Source organism: Cynocephalus volans, chromosome 6 (genome assembly GCF_027409185.1).
Source record: "Cynocephalus volans isolate mCynVol1 chromosome 6, mCynVol1.pri, whole genome shotgun sequence".
Classification (NCBI taxonomy): Eukaryota; Metazoa; Chordata; class Mammalia; order Dermoptera; family Cynocephalidae; genus Cynocephalus; species Cynocephalus volans.
In genome coordinates, this window is record NC_084465.1 from 13,985,550 (window position 1) to 14,002,701 (window position 17,152).

The 17,152-nt window shown below is 39.1% G+C and overlaps 1 protein-coding gene across 4 annotated transcripts in view; it reads left to right on the plus strand.

The window, feature by feature from the left end:
- The window catches only part of TCAF1 (TRPM8 channel associated factor 1), a 49,837-nt gene that overhangs the window by 19,502 nt on the left and 13,183 nt on the right, over positions 1 to 17,152 (plus strand). For all 4 annotated transcript variants that reach the window (XM_063099021.1, XM_063099019.1, XM_063099020.1 and 1 more), the window contains exon 2: positions 6,302 to 6,935. In XM_063099021.1, coding sequence (XP_062955091.1) covers positions 6,316 to 6,935 — 620 coding nt within the window. In that variant the 5' untranslated portion in view covers positions 6,302 to 6,315. The remainder of the gene's footprint in view (positions 1 to 6,301; positions 6,936 to 17,152) is intronic.

A 17,152-nucleotide genomic window follows, 5' to 3' on the forward strand; every position in this document is an offset into this window, starting at 1 on the left:
GATCGATCTATCATTTGTACACGTAATCATTTAATATGTGTTTACTTGCTTAATCAAATTTATGTTACCGCAGTGTTCTGGATTACACACGCACACACACACGTACACATGTACACATGCGCACACACGCACACATACACATGCACACGCACACATACACATGCACACGCACGCACACATGCACACGCACGCACACATGCACACGCACGCACACATACGCACACACACATGTACACATGCACGCACAGGTTCTCTCACTCTTTGGACTAGTGCTCCTCAGCTGTGTTCTCCTGAGAGCTACCTGGTGAGAAAAGTGAGAGAATGAACGAAGAAAGACAGGGAGCCTCAGGGGAACTCGGGAATTAAGAAGGAAGTGTGGTAAAATAGAAATAGGGGAATAGAAAAAGCGAACTTTCAAATGCTGCTACTGCTACGTGAAGAGGGAGGGATTGAATGGGAGGATCATAAAAGGGCTTCAAGGATTTTGCTAAAGGTTTGTCTTTATAGATTGCTTCCTTATTATTTTACTGTCTATATCCTTCCACGTGCATTATATATTCTTTTAGATGTACAAATTAAACATTTTAAAAGTGAAAATTAAGTAAATAAGACTGAGCCGGGAATGTCTAAGACAGGATGCAAAAGAAGGGAATGAACCCAATTCTGGCTTAGTAGAAGCTGAGGGACTTTGTAAAATATATGTTACGTATAAGGACAAAGAAACAAAGAGTTTATGGAAGAAACTGGCGCGAAGACAAGAAGACCTGTAGAATCGGATGTCTGTGTTTTAATCACTCTTCAAGGTCAGGCCAGCTATTTGCTGGAGAAGTGATCCTAGGCTTGCCCTTACACCCACTTCCATCATTCAGTCATCCATTCATGGAATACTTATTCACTCTCCTGAAGAATCCAAAGAATAAAACCTGTTCTCTGACTTCAGACACTTACTCTAGTTTCAAGATTTGAAATCAAACTATAATACTATAAACTATAGTAAGATGTGGGTAGTGCAATATCAGGATGGCCCTCCAGCCACCCCCTTCCATATATCAATTAAGGGGAAAGGCTGTTTAGGAACCATGGACTCTTGTGGTAGGATTAGAAGCTCTGCTCTCAAACTGAAGCCACCAGAGGTAGGAAAGGGGAGGGGGGAGAAGGATGGGAAGTTAGGGAGAAATTGGTAAAGGGCCATAAAAAATGGTTACATTGTGTAGTGTTGGATACACTAATTATCCTGATTTGAGCATCACATATTGCATCCAGGTATGGCTATTCAATGCTGTACCCCACAGATAGGTATAATCAATTATGTTTCAATAAATAAAATTTTAAAAAGAAGCTCTGCTCCCTCCCCGAGTTACAGGTTATGGCTGGGGTACCTTCTGCTTTGGAGGTGCCTTTGTTTCCAGCAAGCTAAGAAGGGCCAGAGTAGGCCCAGAAGAGAGAAAGCAGGAACCACTGGAGAAGTCAGGGAGAGAAATAAAAGGGCATTTCCTCAGGCTATGTCCATATGGGCTCCCCAAGCTAGGGAAACAAACAGGGATTCAGGCATAATGAGGGAATGTTTGAGTCAAAAGTCAAATGTTGGAGTCAGCGAAGGCTGGTTAAAGTGGGAACAGAACCAGCTGCAGAGTTCAAAGACCCTCCATGGAGGAGGAAATGAAATTTATAGGTGGGCAAATGCACAGTGTGATGGGAGGTGAAGGAAGAGTTTTTTGGGCCAGTGAAATAGGATCAGTTGATCAATCTGTCTAATCATTTATACACTTAATCATTTAATGTGAGTTTACTTGCTTCATTGAATTTATATTACCACAGCGTTCTCTTTAATTGTAATGGTAATGCAACAATTCAAAGGATGCAGACTTACATAAAGACAAAGAAAATGGTTCGCCTCTTTCCTTCCTGAGATAATCAGTGTTAGCTTGTTGAAGTGTAGCTTCCATGGATTTTCTATGCATATAAAAGTCTGGTACTTAACAGGTACTTATATATTCCTGGTGCTTAAGAACGGGGACTCCAGCACTACACTTCCTGGGTTTGAATCCTGGATAAACCACTTACCACCTATGTGACTTTGAGCAAGTAACAAATTTTCTGGGCATCAGAGTTGGTTTTGTTTGTTTTTTGCCCTTGTATAAAATGGGAATACAGATATAACATGTCAGTACATACCTCAAAGGTTTATTGTCAGGATTAAATATGCTACCTAAATCACTTATAGTGATGCCAGAAACCTGGTAAGCATTGTATTGTTATTATTACTACTACTACAATTACTGCTACTACTATTATTATCATTATCTTTGTCCATACAAAAATGGGTTCATGTCCTACATATCATAGTGACCTAAAAGTTTCACTTAAAATACATCTAGGACATTCAACTAGGTAGATGCAAAATAGATTTAACTTATCCTTGAACTAGCTCAGAGAACAACTAGTGAGACAGAAATGTGAGTTCCCTGCTCTGGGTGAGCTTGGCATACAGAACTGGAGGAGGAACAGGCCTAGAGAGAAGGGGTCTGATGGGCAGTTCTTTAGGGCGTGAGTGTGGGTGGTTGTGTGGGTCTGCCACAGGGTCTGATGCTGGGCACAATGGGGTATCTGGGGGATATGTGGAAGTTGGAGAGCTGTGGGTTTTGGTTATAGATTCTGCACCCACAAGAGTTGAAAATGGTTCTAGGAAACATTCTTTGTCATTGATCTATCTCTCTCTGTTTCTGTGTTTTCATTTACCTATCTCCATTTGTAATTTTCTGTGGCAATTAACATCCTTATAGATACATCTTTAATACTGCTTATTTCTATAAGAAAGGTTGTTAGAAGAGGGAGAGCTTGGTGTAAGGATAGGTATACCTTTGAATCCAAGTCGCCACTGTCAGATTTCTGTTGAAAAAGAGTGCAGACTTCTCAGTCCTTGCAGCAGATTGTTGTAAGTGTCCCCATAGACTTTCCAACACATTAGCCACCTTTGTCATCTTCTTCAGATTCCCCTGCTCCTCCTCTTCCTCCTAGTTCTTCTCTTTTGACAATCTACTGGGCAATATATATTTTCCAATGCTTGACTACTGGTGAGATTCAAGTGACCATTCAAATTTCCTCTTCTGTGCATATCTTGTCTTAGAAGGATAGGATTTCCATAGATAGAAAGATGTGGGAGAGGGAACGGAAAGAAAAGAGAATGGCAAGAGAATCTGGAAGGGAAGCAGGGCATGTCCAAGGATGCCAGACAGACTGATAGCTGCCAGGAGGGACATAGCAAGAGATAAGCCTGGAAAACTTAAGGAGCAGCCAGCCCTGAAGGCCTTACATACCAGAGTGAAAAATAGCTCTAGGAAATATAACTTATCATTGACCTGTCTACTCCATTTCTATGTTTTCATTTATCTATCTCCATTTTGCAGTTCTGTGTGTGGCAGTTAGCATCCTTGTGCACACATCTTTAATACTGCCATTCTTACTTCTGTAAGAAAGGTTATTAATGGATTAATATTATTAGTTAATGAATGAAGTACAGTAGCCACCCCCTTATCCATGGTCCTGTGATCTGAAAATATTAGATGGAAAATTCCAGAAATAAACATTCATATAACTTTTATTACAGTATATTGTTATAATTGTTCTTTATTATTATTAGTTATTGTTAATCTCTTACTGCGCCTGATTTATAAACTTTATCAGACGTATGAAAAAAATAGTATATACAGGGTTTGGTGCTATCTGCAGTTTCAGGTATCCACTGGGGGTCTTGGAATGTATCTGCCATGCATAAGAGGGGACTACTATAAACTCATTCCCTGTGGAAAAGGCAAAGCTCTGGGGTTTTTTCTTCAGGGAATATGATTAGAGTAGTTTTAGAAGAATAAATGTGGGAACAGATCCTGGTGACTTAGGAACTGGATCAGTTTAGTCCAGACATGAATTACCAAGGACCTAAACTAGCCTAACAAGGACATTGACAAGACGTGTGACCTGCTGGATAGGGGAACAGGATGGAGAAAGGACACACTGTGACTCTGTGTGGTTTGTTGTCCTTTTTATTTGTGGACACCAGGAGAAGCAGAGCAGGGCCAAGCTTCTCATTAAGCAAGGGTTCGCTGATTGTGTCTTCTCTACAGGTCTTTGATGTAGGTAGGTATTTAATGCTTCTATTAACTATTAGAAGCATCAAGCTTGAGGAATTTACCTTATTTGGAGGCAAAACAATAAACTTAAATAATAAAGTACCTTAATTTGAAGTGAAAAATAATAAATGTAAGACGTCCTTCATTTTAGAGACCAGTTATAAATGGCCTGTGTGCTCTATCACTAGTGATCTCAAGTTTATTAGTTACACCAGGACCAGGGCCTCTTCACCCATGGCCTGTGGAAGGCACAGTGCCTACACCAAAACTTTCTCCAGGGCCCACAGAGGTACTTGAGAAATAAATATAATAATAATTAGCGTAAGTACTAGCAGTAGAATTAGTACTGGCTCCAAAATATGAAAACCATAAAATCAGAATCAATAAAGTTAAATCTAGTGTTTGTACAACCTAACATTAGGTTAGATTTTTTTTTTTCATTTTGCAAGAATTCCCTAGTGTTCATGTACAAGTTAAATGGTTTAGTCTTAACCAAATAATTTTAAGCATATATGTGTGTGTGTGTGTGTACATATACACATATACATATGTATACATACATATATATATACACACACATACATAGACACACACACACACAAATGGGTACTGGTGAAAAGACGTTTAACCTGTGCTATTTCCTTTATCCTTGGGACAACCTCATGTGGTAAATACTGTCATCCCTATGGAATGGCTAAGGAAGCTAAGTCTGAGGTGTGTTGCCTGAGCCTACCAGTTAGTAAGCAGCAGAGCTGAGATTCAGACTCAGGCAGTCTTAACTCCGGAGCCAGAGCTTGTAATCATTTTGCATGTTACCTTGACAGTGAGCATATTCTCTGACAAGGGAAATAAAATGAGAAGAGGTAAGGACCAAAGATTAAAAAGGCAAGAAATATCTATATATTCAAAGAAGAGGTGAGGGAAGGACAGAAAATAAGTGGTCACAGAGGCAGAAGATAGAGGCTGGCTGGGGCCACAGTATGAGAGGCAGTGTGAGCCTCATGGCCTGGAAGAGCAGAACGTCCAGTGCCGCCGAGTGGGCAGTGAGGGCAAGAAGTTCTGGGTGCCCTGCTTGTGAAAGCATCTCTGTCCTTGGGGAAGCTGTTTCAGTGAAGCGCTTGTAGCATTGGTCAGGTGGTAGAGCATCCTTAACAGGGAGCTCATGGTGTAAAGCAGAGGATATTTGTGAGTTCACATCCACGGACAAGCACACCTTTCCCAGCTGTGTCCCATGTGCTGTAATTTCATAACTTGTTACTTTCTGCTCCTGGTTTTCTGGGACTTGGATTCATGCCACAGAGGTCTTCTACTTTCCTCTTTCCCAACCTGTGACTTTGACCAAAGAACCTTCTCTGACAGCCCAGACTTTTCAGACTGAAGTTCTGGGTTTTCCAAATGGGAATTACTAAAATCAATGTGGTAGCCATGAGGGGTAGAATAGGCATGGGGAGACAGTGTGCTGCACCACTGTATTAGTTCCAAATTATCACAGAATGGCTTAAAATAACACGAATATTTTAAAAATAACAGGAATTTATTCTCTCACAGTTCTGGGGGCCTAGACATTTAAAATCCAGGTTTCAAAACAGCAGTGATGGTTCTTTCTGGAGGTTCTGAGGCAGAATCTGTTCCCAGGCTCTCTCCTAGTTTCTGGTGTTTGCCAACAATTCCTGGTGTTGCTTGGAAGACGTATCACTCCAGTCGCTGCCTCCATATTCTGATACCATTTCTCCCCTGTGTATCTTTGTCTCTCTATGTCCAAATTTCCTCTTCTTTTAAGGACATCAGTCCTCGGGTTAGGGTCCATTTGAATCCAGTATGATTTCATCTTAAATTGATTACATCTTCGAAGACTCTATTTCCAAATAAGGTCACATTCACAGGTACTAGGGGTTAAGACTTCAAAATATCTCTTTGGGGACACAATTCTACTCTCGTTCCTTCCTTCTGTTTGTTTCCTTCTGTGACAGAAAAGTGTAAAGCTCTCTAAGAGTGACCACAAGAGTTTAAGAGGACACGGCATGATGGGGTCTCCTGGAGTGCAGACACTGACACTAAGTGCTTGAGTCATTTCACAGTGTGCCTCTCATCTGCTAATGGAGGAGTGTTCTCTTTTTTTCTTTGTGTCTTTCTTCATTCTTCACCAAGCTGAGTCTTTGCTTTCTTCTCTACAGAAACCACTAGAACCATGGCGACTCCCTCTGCTGCCTTTGAGGCCCTTATGAATGGAGTGACAAGCTGGGATGTCCCCGAAGATGCTGTCCCATGTGAACTGCTCCTTATTGGAGAGGCCTCATTTCCTGTGATGGTGAATGACATGGGCCAGGTGCTCATTGCTGCTTCCTGCTACGGCCGAGGCCGCCTGGTGGTCGTATCCCATGAGGACTACTTGGCGGAAGCCCAGCTCACCCCCTTTCTCCTCAATGCTGTGGGGTGGCTTTGCTCTTCCCCTGGGGCTCCTATTGGTGTACACCCATCCCTGGCACCATTGGCCAAAATCCTTGAGGGCTCTGGAGTGGAGGCAAAGATTGAGCCAGAAGTGGAAGACTCCCTGGGGGTTTACTGTGTTGATGCCTACAATGAAACCATGACGGAAAAGCTCGTCAAGTTTATGAAACGCGGAGGGGGCTTGCTCATAGGAGGCCAAGCCTGGGACTGGGCCAACCAGGGTGAGGATGAAAGGGTTCTGTTCACATTCCCTGGGAACCTTGTGACCAGTGTGGCTGGTGTGTACTTCACCGACAACAAAGGGGACACGAGTTTCTTTAAAGTCTCCAAGAAGATGCCCAAGATCCCAGTCTTAGTTAGGTGAGTACCTTATCCCAGTAGGGAGTTGACCCCAAGTTAAAAAGCAGACATGGTTCTTATTTTCAGGTTGCTCCCAGGCTAACAGAAGAAAATTTGTCACTCAGACATGGATTTACCACAAGCCAACTAGACTTTAAATATACCCTAAGGCACAGTAGGGACAAGGACCTCATTGCTACTGCCTTCCCAGACCAGATCACTAGGATCTTTCAGGGTTGGAACTTCTTACTGACTGTTAAACCCCTAGCATCTAACTTAATAAAATATAGTTCTGACATCAGTATTAGGTATGATTAATCCAGGAAGGTTCATAGGAGAAAGTTGCTTTCAACTGAAATGTGAGGAAAAGGAAAACAGGCATGAGGGACCCCATAAGCCAAACTCCAGAGAGCTGTGGGAAGGGTTCTGAACTGTCCAGCCAGATGGGGTTAGGATGGAAACAGGAAGCAGAGGAGGATTCAGAAATTGATAGCAGAAAAGATGGTACAAATTATATGTGCTAAATCTAGAATTTAGGAGAGGATTTTGATCTCTGAGATCAAAAGACCAGATGATGGATAATGGAGGAGGTAGGTGATGGGTGCAGATACAGGCTGCACTGGAAGTTCTTTGAGAACGTCATGTACACATACAGTGCGTACACTGTAGTAGGCTAATAAGTGCTCAGTAAACATTTGTCAGATGTATGAATGTATGGATGACTGAGAGGACTAGAACCTGGACTAGTCCCAGGAGTAGAAAATGCACACTAGGCCACTCCATATATAGTACATTATGATTCTCAGCATCCTTGGAACAAAGAACACTCATATCTCTGACTGATGGAAGCTCAAAAAGGTAGGATTGAGTGAGGAAGACACATAATGGGGTAGTAATGAGGTTTGAGGAATGAGCTATGACCTCTCCTTGGCATGAAATTCTTAGGAAGATTTTAGGAAAATCTACCAGAATAGTTTGCCTACTGTGTTGTTGGGATAAGAAGGTGCCTTGTCCCATTTTAACCCAAATATCAGGCTTCTATGAAGGAGTTCAGATTCTGCTTGTTTATTCATCCATGTATTCAGTAAGAATTTATTGAATATATTCTACATCACAAGCATTATTTCTTGTTTCAAGAACATGATTTACAAAGATATGAGAATTAGGGGCACAGAAATATCTCCAATACCAAGACCTGGAAAAAATGTCAAAAACCAAACATCTGTTGTAAGAAGAGGGTTATGCTATCGTAGATCAGTAGAACTTGAAAACCTGGGATCGACAGATGGTAATGGCACAGTGCGACCCTTAGCATGCCCTTTCAGCTGTCCTTTTCTCTCTAAAACAAAGGTGTTGGCATAGAAGCTCCTAGTCCCCCTTTTAGCTATTACTCCCTTCAGACTGTTTTTTTTCAGTCTACATTGATACTTGTATGTACACAAAGTCATGATAGATGCACAGGAAAGAATGTTGTACAAAAGGTCATGCTCTAAATGCCCAAATGCTCCAGGTACCTTGGCTTAAAAACACCCCTGTGAAACCAGAATCGACAAACATAAACTGATTCTGTATATGTTCCTTTCAGTTTGAAAAATAGTGAAGGGATATTAGCCACCAAAGAGTCTTTCGATTTCCAAACTATTAAGGAGATTTGAGAAGTTTGAAAATAGAGTATCTACTTGAAATTGACTCAGATGAGACAAGAAAACTGTCAAATGACTAAAGGTAAACATGAATATGACTTCCTAAGTAGTCTGGAAAATAAAAATGTCTGAGCAGACATTAATAAATTTATTTATAACAAAGACCCGCACAACCCTGGGAGGTCATCGCTAGTTATATGTCAGGTATATAGAGAATGCTAATTATAGATTTTATGTCAGGATCACGGCCAAGCATGGCAGAGGTGAATGTCCTTACCTAACTCATACTTGATGATTCTTCCTGTATTCTTAGCCATGTGTACTAAAATCGTATTAACTGGCTCTCACAAAATAGACTAGAAGTTTGATATGCCACTTTAGAAGAGAGGTTGCTAAGTCACAATTCAGCTTTCTTTTCGTTTTTATGAACAGTTTTCCTTTCTTCAATTTCAAAATACATGCTTGTTGGGGGAAAAAAAAGTGAAAGATCTCGGTCCTGCACCCAACCCTTGGCCTCCTGCTCATTCTGTTCTTCTCCCCAGAGAGGATCACCGCTAATAGTTTGGACTGTGTCTTTCCTGATTTTCCCTACATTCCTGTGAATGTATTGGGGCTGGGGTTGGGAGAGCTGGAGGGGTGGAAAGAGAGACAGAGGAAGAGAGAGAGAGATGCGCAGCTTGCTTTTTCACTTATATATCCTGAGCATTTTCTCATATACACGTATAAGGATGTGCCTCACCCTTTTGAATGGCTATATAACACTCCACAGTTGCATAATTCATTTAACCATTTACCTATTAGTACACATTAAGGTCATCTTCCTATTTTTTCTCTTATACATCATGATACAGTAAATATTCTTTTACTATAACCCATAAGCTTGATATACACCTCCTCATTTTAAATACTTGGTAATTTCCTTTTAGAAATGTCTTATTTTGATAATTTACAACACGTATAAAAGTAAAAATAGAACAACAACACACATGTAGCCATCACTCAGTTAACTGGTGTCAACTCACAACCCACTCAATCTCTCACCCTTCCAGTTTATTTTGAAGCAAAACTTTGACATTGCACCATTTCATCCATAATATAGTGTATCTCTGAAAGATAAGGACTAATTTTTAAATATAACCATAATACTATTATCACATTTATTAAATCAGCATTTTTTTCTGATCTAACAAAATGTCAGTGACAGTATCTTTTTTTGGGTGGCGGGGGAGGACAGATGGCCAATACGGGAATCTGAATCCCTGGCCTTGGTGTTATCAGCACCGTGCTCTACTGAGTGAGCTAATTAACAGTTTTATTTTTGAGAACATTCCATAAGTACTCTGTTTGTTATATACATATCTCTGTACTTATCCTTTAGACCAACTGATTATTCATATTTTCTGTTACTTGCTTAATTTTTATATATTTGATCTAAGAGAGATTTTTTAAACAATTATTTCTTACTCTGTAATTTTAGAATTAAAATTTGGCTTTTACTTTATACATTTCAAAGCTATAGGTTTATAAAGACTCGTGAACTTTTTATATGTCTTGTACATTTTCATCAATATAAAATATCCTTTCTTACATTTAACATTTTTACCTTGCACTCTATTTTCTTATATTATAATTCTACTCCTACTTTGTTTCTTTCTCGAATCTTTTATTCTATATTTCTGTGTCTTTTTTTAAAAGATGTATCTCTTAGCATAAATTTGATTTTTTTTTACCCAGAGACTCTATCATTTATGAGGCAAATATCATCCATATATGTAATTGAGAAAATCAATGTTTGTTCTAATTGGTATTGTCTTATCTGACATTTTCTTTTGTACATTCTTATTGCTTCTTTTTAAATTTTTCTTTACTACCTTTCGCTTGATTAGTTGAGTTTCTTTTTCCTTTCTTGCAGTTTGAAAATTATACATAGTTTTTTTTATTCTTCCTGTAGTTATCTTTAACTTTTTCCTAGCTCTGTATTTAAAATTTTTCACACTTCTAGAGAAATTGCAAGAATAATATAATGATCACCATACCCTTCACCTAGACTCACTAATGGCTAAATTTTCTCAAATATACTATGTAAACACATGTATGAACAGATTATTTGGCTTAACTATTTGAGAGTAACCTACAGACATCATGACACTTCACACCTAGATACTTCAACATGTCTCTCCTAACAACAAAGGCATGTTCCCACATAATCACAATTATCTCACTCAGAAAAGTAACATTGATATAATACTATGATCTAATATCCTATTCAAATGTCTCCAATTATTGCAACAGTATCTTTTTTTAGGTTTAGATTTTTAAAAAATACATTATCTAATCAAGTATCGGTATTATATTTCTTTAGTCTCTCTCAGTAAAAGCATTTTCATAGTGGTTTTTTTTTTTTTTTTTCCCCCAGGATATTAGTATTTTTGAAGTATCCAGTTCAGATGTTTTGTGGAATACCCTTCAGATTGGGTTTTTCTAATTGTTTTTTCATGATTACACTTACTTTAAACATTCTGGGCAAGAATACTACACATGTGATGTGTTCATCACAATGTATCAAATCAGGAGTCACATGACATCAGTGTGTCCTATGACTGGGGGTGTTAAAAACGGTCATTTAGTTAAATTTTGGTTTGCTAGATCTTCCTATTGGAATAGTGCCTTTCCCCCTTTCTAACTAATTTAATCTAGGTTGTGACAATTTGAGTATAAATATCCTGTTTACCAACAACCTTTCACCCTGTGGTTTTAGCCTTCCTTCATGAACAGTGTCTGAGTCAATATTTATAAAAGTGGTTATTTCTCCCACTTGAATAGCCCCTAATCTTTCTTCAAAATTCTTCTCAGGTATCACCTCCTCCAGAAAGCCTTCCCCTAACCCTCCCATTCTGACATAAATGCCTCTTTTGTTCTCCCATAGTAACCTAACACCCTCCAGCTTACCCCAGTCTAAGTGGAGGTTTACTTTATAGATTTCCCCCAGAATCTGTTAGCATCTTTCTACTGAAAAAAAGTTTTCTCTCCCTAAGTTCACATTTGTTGTTGGATTTATGCTTGTTTTTAAATAAGTTTGTTTTAGTATCAGTCTATACTTACGGGTTTTTCTAATCATACCATTTTTTCCAAACCATAGTTATGTTTTTTTTTATAGTCAGTAATTTTTGAATGTCAAATTGTCCCAAATTTGGCAAGTTAAAGCCCCGCAAAGCTGTTCCCTGAGTCCTTTGATATGTCCATTCGTGTTTCAGTACTTAATGTTTGGCACAATAAGATGTTATGGGTTTATGTTACACATTTCTAGACATCCAAAACCTGGATTCACACATTTCTTCAAGAAGTATTAGTTCCTTTTGGTGGTGAATGGCATTTAGAAACCGAGATCCAAGGTGTGCTCATTACTATAGAAGTATCATGATTTCTGTGACTCTCATAAGACAGAGGTAGGAAATATATGCATTTTCAGCATGAGTTCATACTAATATCCTCAATTTTAATCCAAAACAAGAGGATTCTTATTTTCTCTCACTCATTTCATATTTGTATTTTCCTTCTCTTGTAGTGTGAATCCTGATTCCAGCTACTTTAGTATTTACTCATTTGCTCAGTCCTCTAATGCACACAAAATAGCTTCGTGATTACTGTACTCATACTACTGCCAACAATAAACCTAAGTTATTTTCACTCTCAGAATACACCACACTGAGCATATAAATTCTGAGTACTGTGTTCAAAAGTTGCTTGGATTGTCCTTTTTATTTGCTCCTATTTTTGTTCCCCGTGGGCTTTTTCACCATAACTGTAGATTTAATTTTATTTTTCCGAATGTGTTATCTATTAGCATGGTTACAGCAGCAGAATACACATTCTTTTTGAGTCATGTAACATTCATGAAGATAGACCATATCTGGTGCTATAAAATAAGTCTCAGCAAGATTAAAAGCATTGAGATCATACAGTGTGTTTTTCAGTCACAGTGAAATTAAATTAGAAATCAACAACATAAACCTATCTGGAAAATCCCTAAATATTTGTAAATTTGAAAATATACTTCTAAATACTCCATCAGTCAAAAAAGAAATTACAAAGGAAATTGGAAAATATTTTGAAGTAAGTAAAAGTGAAAGCACATGTGAAAATTTGTGAGACAAATTTTACCAACAATACCAACCCTACGTATTCTCTTCCAGAAAATAGAAGAGGAGGGAAAATTTTCCAACTCAATTTATTAAACCAGCAGTTTTCTGATATTAAAACTAGAGAAAGAAATTATAAGAAAACTACAGAACAATATCCCCCATGAACATAGATGCAAAAGTTCTGAATAAAATATTAGTAAATAGAATACAGCAATACATAAAAAGAATAATACTTCACGACCATGTTGGGCTATACTAGACATGTGTGGCTGGTTTAACATGGAACAATTAAATATCCTTATGGAAAAATCAAATGAATTCACCATATTAACAAAATGAATGAGAAAAAGTTTATAATTCAATAATGCACAAAAGATTTTTTGACAAAGTTCAATACAGAATAATGATAAAATTTTAGCAAACTGGAAATAAAAAGGAACTTCTCTAACTTCATAGGAGGCATCTATGAAAGAAAAACTTATAGGTAAAAACATTCTTTTTTTTTTTTTTTTTACTACATTATCATGCCTGCTATATGTTCTTTTTTTTTTTTTAATTTTATTTTATTAATATTGTCTTTTTTACTTTCTGTGATGTTGTTGCAGAGCAGTTGGGAGGGAGGGGGAAAGGGGAAAGAAATGGGATAGAAGAAGGAGGAAGGAGAGGGGTGGGATTGAGGCCTGTGGCAGCCCCCACATTCCCACAGGGGAGACTGGGGGGCTTCCAGTGGTGGCTTGGTCATTGCTGGGCTAGGTGCAAAAAAGCCCTCGCCTCCCACCACCCCAGCTCAGGAACCTGGGGCCCTTCTTGCTGCAGCTTGGTGGTCATCACTGTGCTGGTTGCTCATGTTTGGGGGGCATGACCAATGCCCTCAGCCCCCCACCACCCCAGCTCAGGAGAGCCCCAGGCACTTCCCATAGTGATTTAATGGTCAGCACTGGGCTGGCTGCAGGTGTGGGGTGGAGGAGCTTGGCTGAGCCCCAAGGCCCCCCACCACCCTGGCTCAGGAGAGCCCAGGGCACTTCCTGTGGTGGTTTGGTGGTCATCACTGGGCTGGCTGCTGGTGTGTGGGGGGGCTTGACCAAGGCCCGAGACCCCCCACCACCATGGCTCAGGAGAGCCTGGGGCACTTCCTACAGCAGCTCAGTGGTAGTCACTGGGATAGTTGTGCTTGTCAGGGGGGTGTGGCCAAGGCCCTCAGCCCCCACCCTCCATTCTGGTTGTGGGTTCCATGGGGCATGGCTGAGGACCCCAGCCCTCCCCTTTTTCTGGCTTGGTAACTGAAGGGACTTCTGGTCCTTTTAGGTGTTATAGGTATTGTTTGGTGAAATGAGACCTTTACTAGTTAATAACAAAATTTGTCTCTGTTCCCCCCCCCCCCCCCCCCGGTATTTTGTTTTTTCTTTCAGTTCTGTGTTGGATTATTCCCACCACCCTACACTGGAACTAATTTGTTGTCCTTTGCTTTACTTCTAAAATGGCAGAACTTCCTGTGGGGACAAGTACTTGAGCTCTGTGGTTGAGCTAAATTGCTGCTTTGCTACTGATTCCCTAAGGAAGGGTTTTTGTGCAGCTCAGGTTTTAATGGTTGACTTTATAGATACTTCTGGTTCTAGTGAAATCCAGTGCACCTGGGTTGTGTAGAAACACTGGTCTGGGCCTGAGTCTTTTCATCAAACTGCATCCCATGTACTCCTAAATTCCTGACCAGTCTCCTCTGAGTGGTGCTACACTGATTGGGATGCAGATCAGCTGTCCTTGCTGTGTCCCAGTGTTCCCCCATTGGGCCCATCTCCCCCCCCCACCACCACCACCCATGCTCCAACACTTCCCATGGGACAGGCCATGCTGTCATCCCTTGCGATGACTTACCAGCCACTGAGTGGCTCCTTTTTTTCAGTTGTTGTGGCTCCTCGGTCCTATGTGGGCCCATGGGAACCCTATTAGTGGTATTGCTGGTTTGGGGGCCACCATGGCCCTCTTCTCCCCTGCCGCCTCCTAGCAACTTCATCCAAAGGGCACAGCTGTGGCTTTTGCCAGCTACTGCTCCATGCACTCAGCAGCTTCAGCCTGGACATGGCCGGGATTCAAAATGGTTGGAGCTGTTTTTTCTTTCTCTCATCATTGCTTCTCCCACCTTCATGTGCTCCGTTGGTCCCTCCTCCTCTTCCCCTGAGCTCTCTAAAAATGTTTTTAATGGTGAAATACTGAATGTTTTTCCCCTAAGATTGAAAATAAGGCAAGGAAGAATATATGCTCTCACCCCTACTCAGCATCATACTAACAATCTTAGCCAGAGCAATAAGGTAAGGGAAAAAAGGCACAGAGATTGGAAATTAAATAAACCTATGGGTGTATCTGTGTGTTTGGTTTTGTTTGTTTGTTATTTCACACTATTTATTTTCTAGAACAGTGAGCCAAAGAGACAGGAAAGGTTTGAATCTTGCTGTTAGAAAACAAATTACAAAGATAGCAAAAAAGAAAGTATTTTAGACATTAAGAAGATATTTAAATGACAAGATCCATTTGAACATAAGGTTAGCAGGGTATTTCCTGGAGTGGAATTATTTTATCTCTAGAAGTATTTGCAGAAAAAAACAATCAACTATGTAATAAATTCTTTAAAATCTACAGAAAAGCTACTATAATAATTGACTTTACAAAGGTTGCAGGATACAAAAATCAATATATAAAAATTAATTACATTTTTACATACTGGCAACCAACAATAGATAATTGAATTAAAAATACAGCATGATTTAAAACAGAATCCAAAATTATTAAATACTAAGTGTTAAATTTAACAAAATATGTCACAAGACCCATATGCTAAAAACTACAAAACATCACTGAGAGATATTAAGTAAAACTGAAATTCATGGAGAAATATACCATGTCAATTGATCAGAACACTCTATATTTTTAAGATGTCAATATTCCCCAGAATGACCCATATAGATTTAATGAAGTTCCAACCAAAGTTCAAATTGATCCTAAAATTAATATATAAATAAAAAGGAACCAACACAACCAAACCTACTTAAAAAAGAAGAACAAAGATGGAGGACTTATACTACCTTATTTCAAGACTTTCTATAAAGCTGATGTGATCAAAACACTAAGATACTGGCATTAAAGACAGACATACAGATCAATGAAACAGACTAGATTGTTCAGAAATAGACCCACAAATTTATGGTTAACTGTTTTTTGACAAAGTTACCATACCATATGACCCAGCAATCCCTCTGTTGGGTATATACCCAGAGAAAATGAAATCAGTATCTCATAGAGATTATCTGCACTCTCATGTTTATTGCAGCATTATTCACAAGAGCCAAGATATGGAAACAACCTAAGTGTCTATCTGATGAATGCTTTCTTTGGTGGTAACTTCAGTAACAAGTGTATCACATTGCAAAAATGGCAGAGCACAGAGACTAACCTCATTCACTCTCGTTTTAAAGCCCTCAGAACCATGCCCATGGCCACCATTATTAATCCATTCACTAATGCTTGGTCCTACAATTAATCCCTTCTTCACAGCCCCACCCTCCAATTACTATAATAGGATTTCCCACCCTCAGAAGTTACGGTGGGAATTAAGCCTCAGTGAGATTAGGGGAGGCATCCAATCTACAGCAACCACTACCACTTTTTGTAGCCAATTTCGTTCTCTATTGTATTCATTTTTGTTTTTCCAGGCCTACAGCATAACCTCAAGTCACTTTTTTGGAAAATTTCTCATGTGACAAATTGTATAAGCCCATTCTCAAGGGCTGAGTAAAGTCTTATGCAGCTAAATTACTTACATTGGGGCAGATAATTTTTATTTTCTCTCTTGTTGCCTTTAAGATTTTTTCCTCTATGTCGGAAGCTCGTAAACTTACCAATAGCTGAGTAGACACTACACTTTATTTCATTCATCCTGCTTTGCATTCATTCTGAATACATCAAATCTGTTTTTATTTGTTCTGAAAATTCGAATCTGTTTTCAACCCAAGGAAATGTTCATCTTATTTTGTATGTGGTTCTTTTTTTCTGTCTGTTCTTTCTTTTTGGAACTCCTACTTGCTAGACATTAGTTAGCTCTTCCAATCTGTCCTTCATTATCCCTTTACTTTTTTTCTGATAATGTTCCTTTTCTTCACCTTTAACCCTGCTGTCTGGAAGAATCACTTTGCACAACTTTCCAGTTTACTTATTCACAGTCTTCAGCTGGGTCAAAACTTTTCTTTCTGTGTATTAAAATGGGAATTATCCTTTTGGCCATTACATTTTTATTCTAATTAGTAACTTTGTATAGCATCTTGTCCCATTTATTTTTTTGAGAGGAAATATCTCTCATATATTATATTATGATATACAAATTTTTTAGAACTTTCTTCTTCATTTATTGGTGCTGTTTCTTTGGGAGTTGGTTTAGTGTGGTACCTCTCTTTCATGCTGTTAG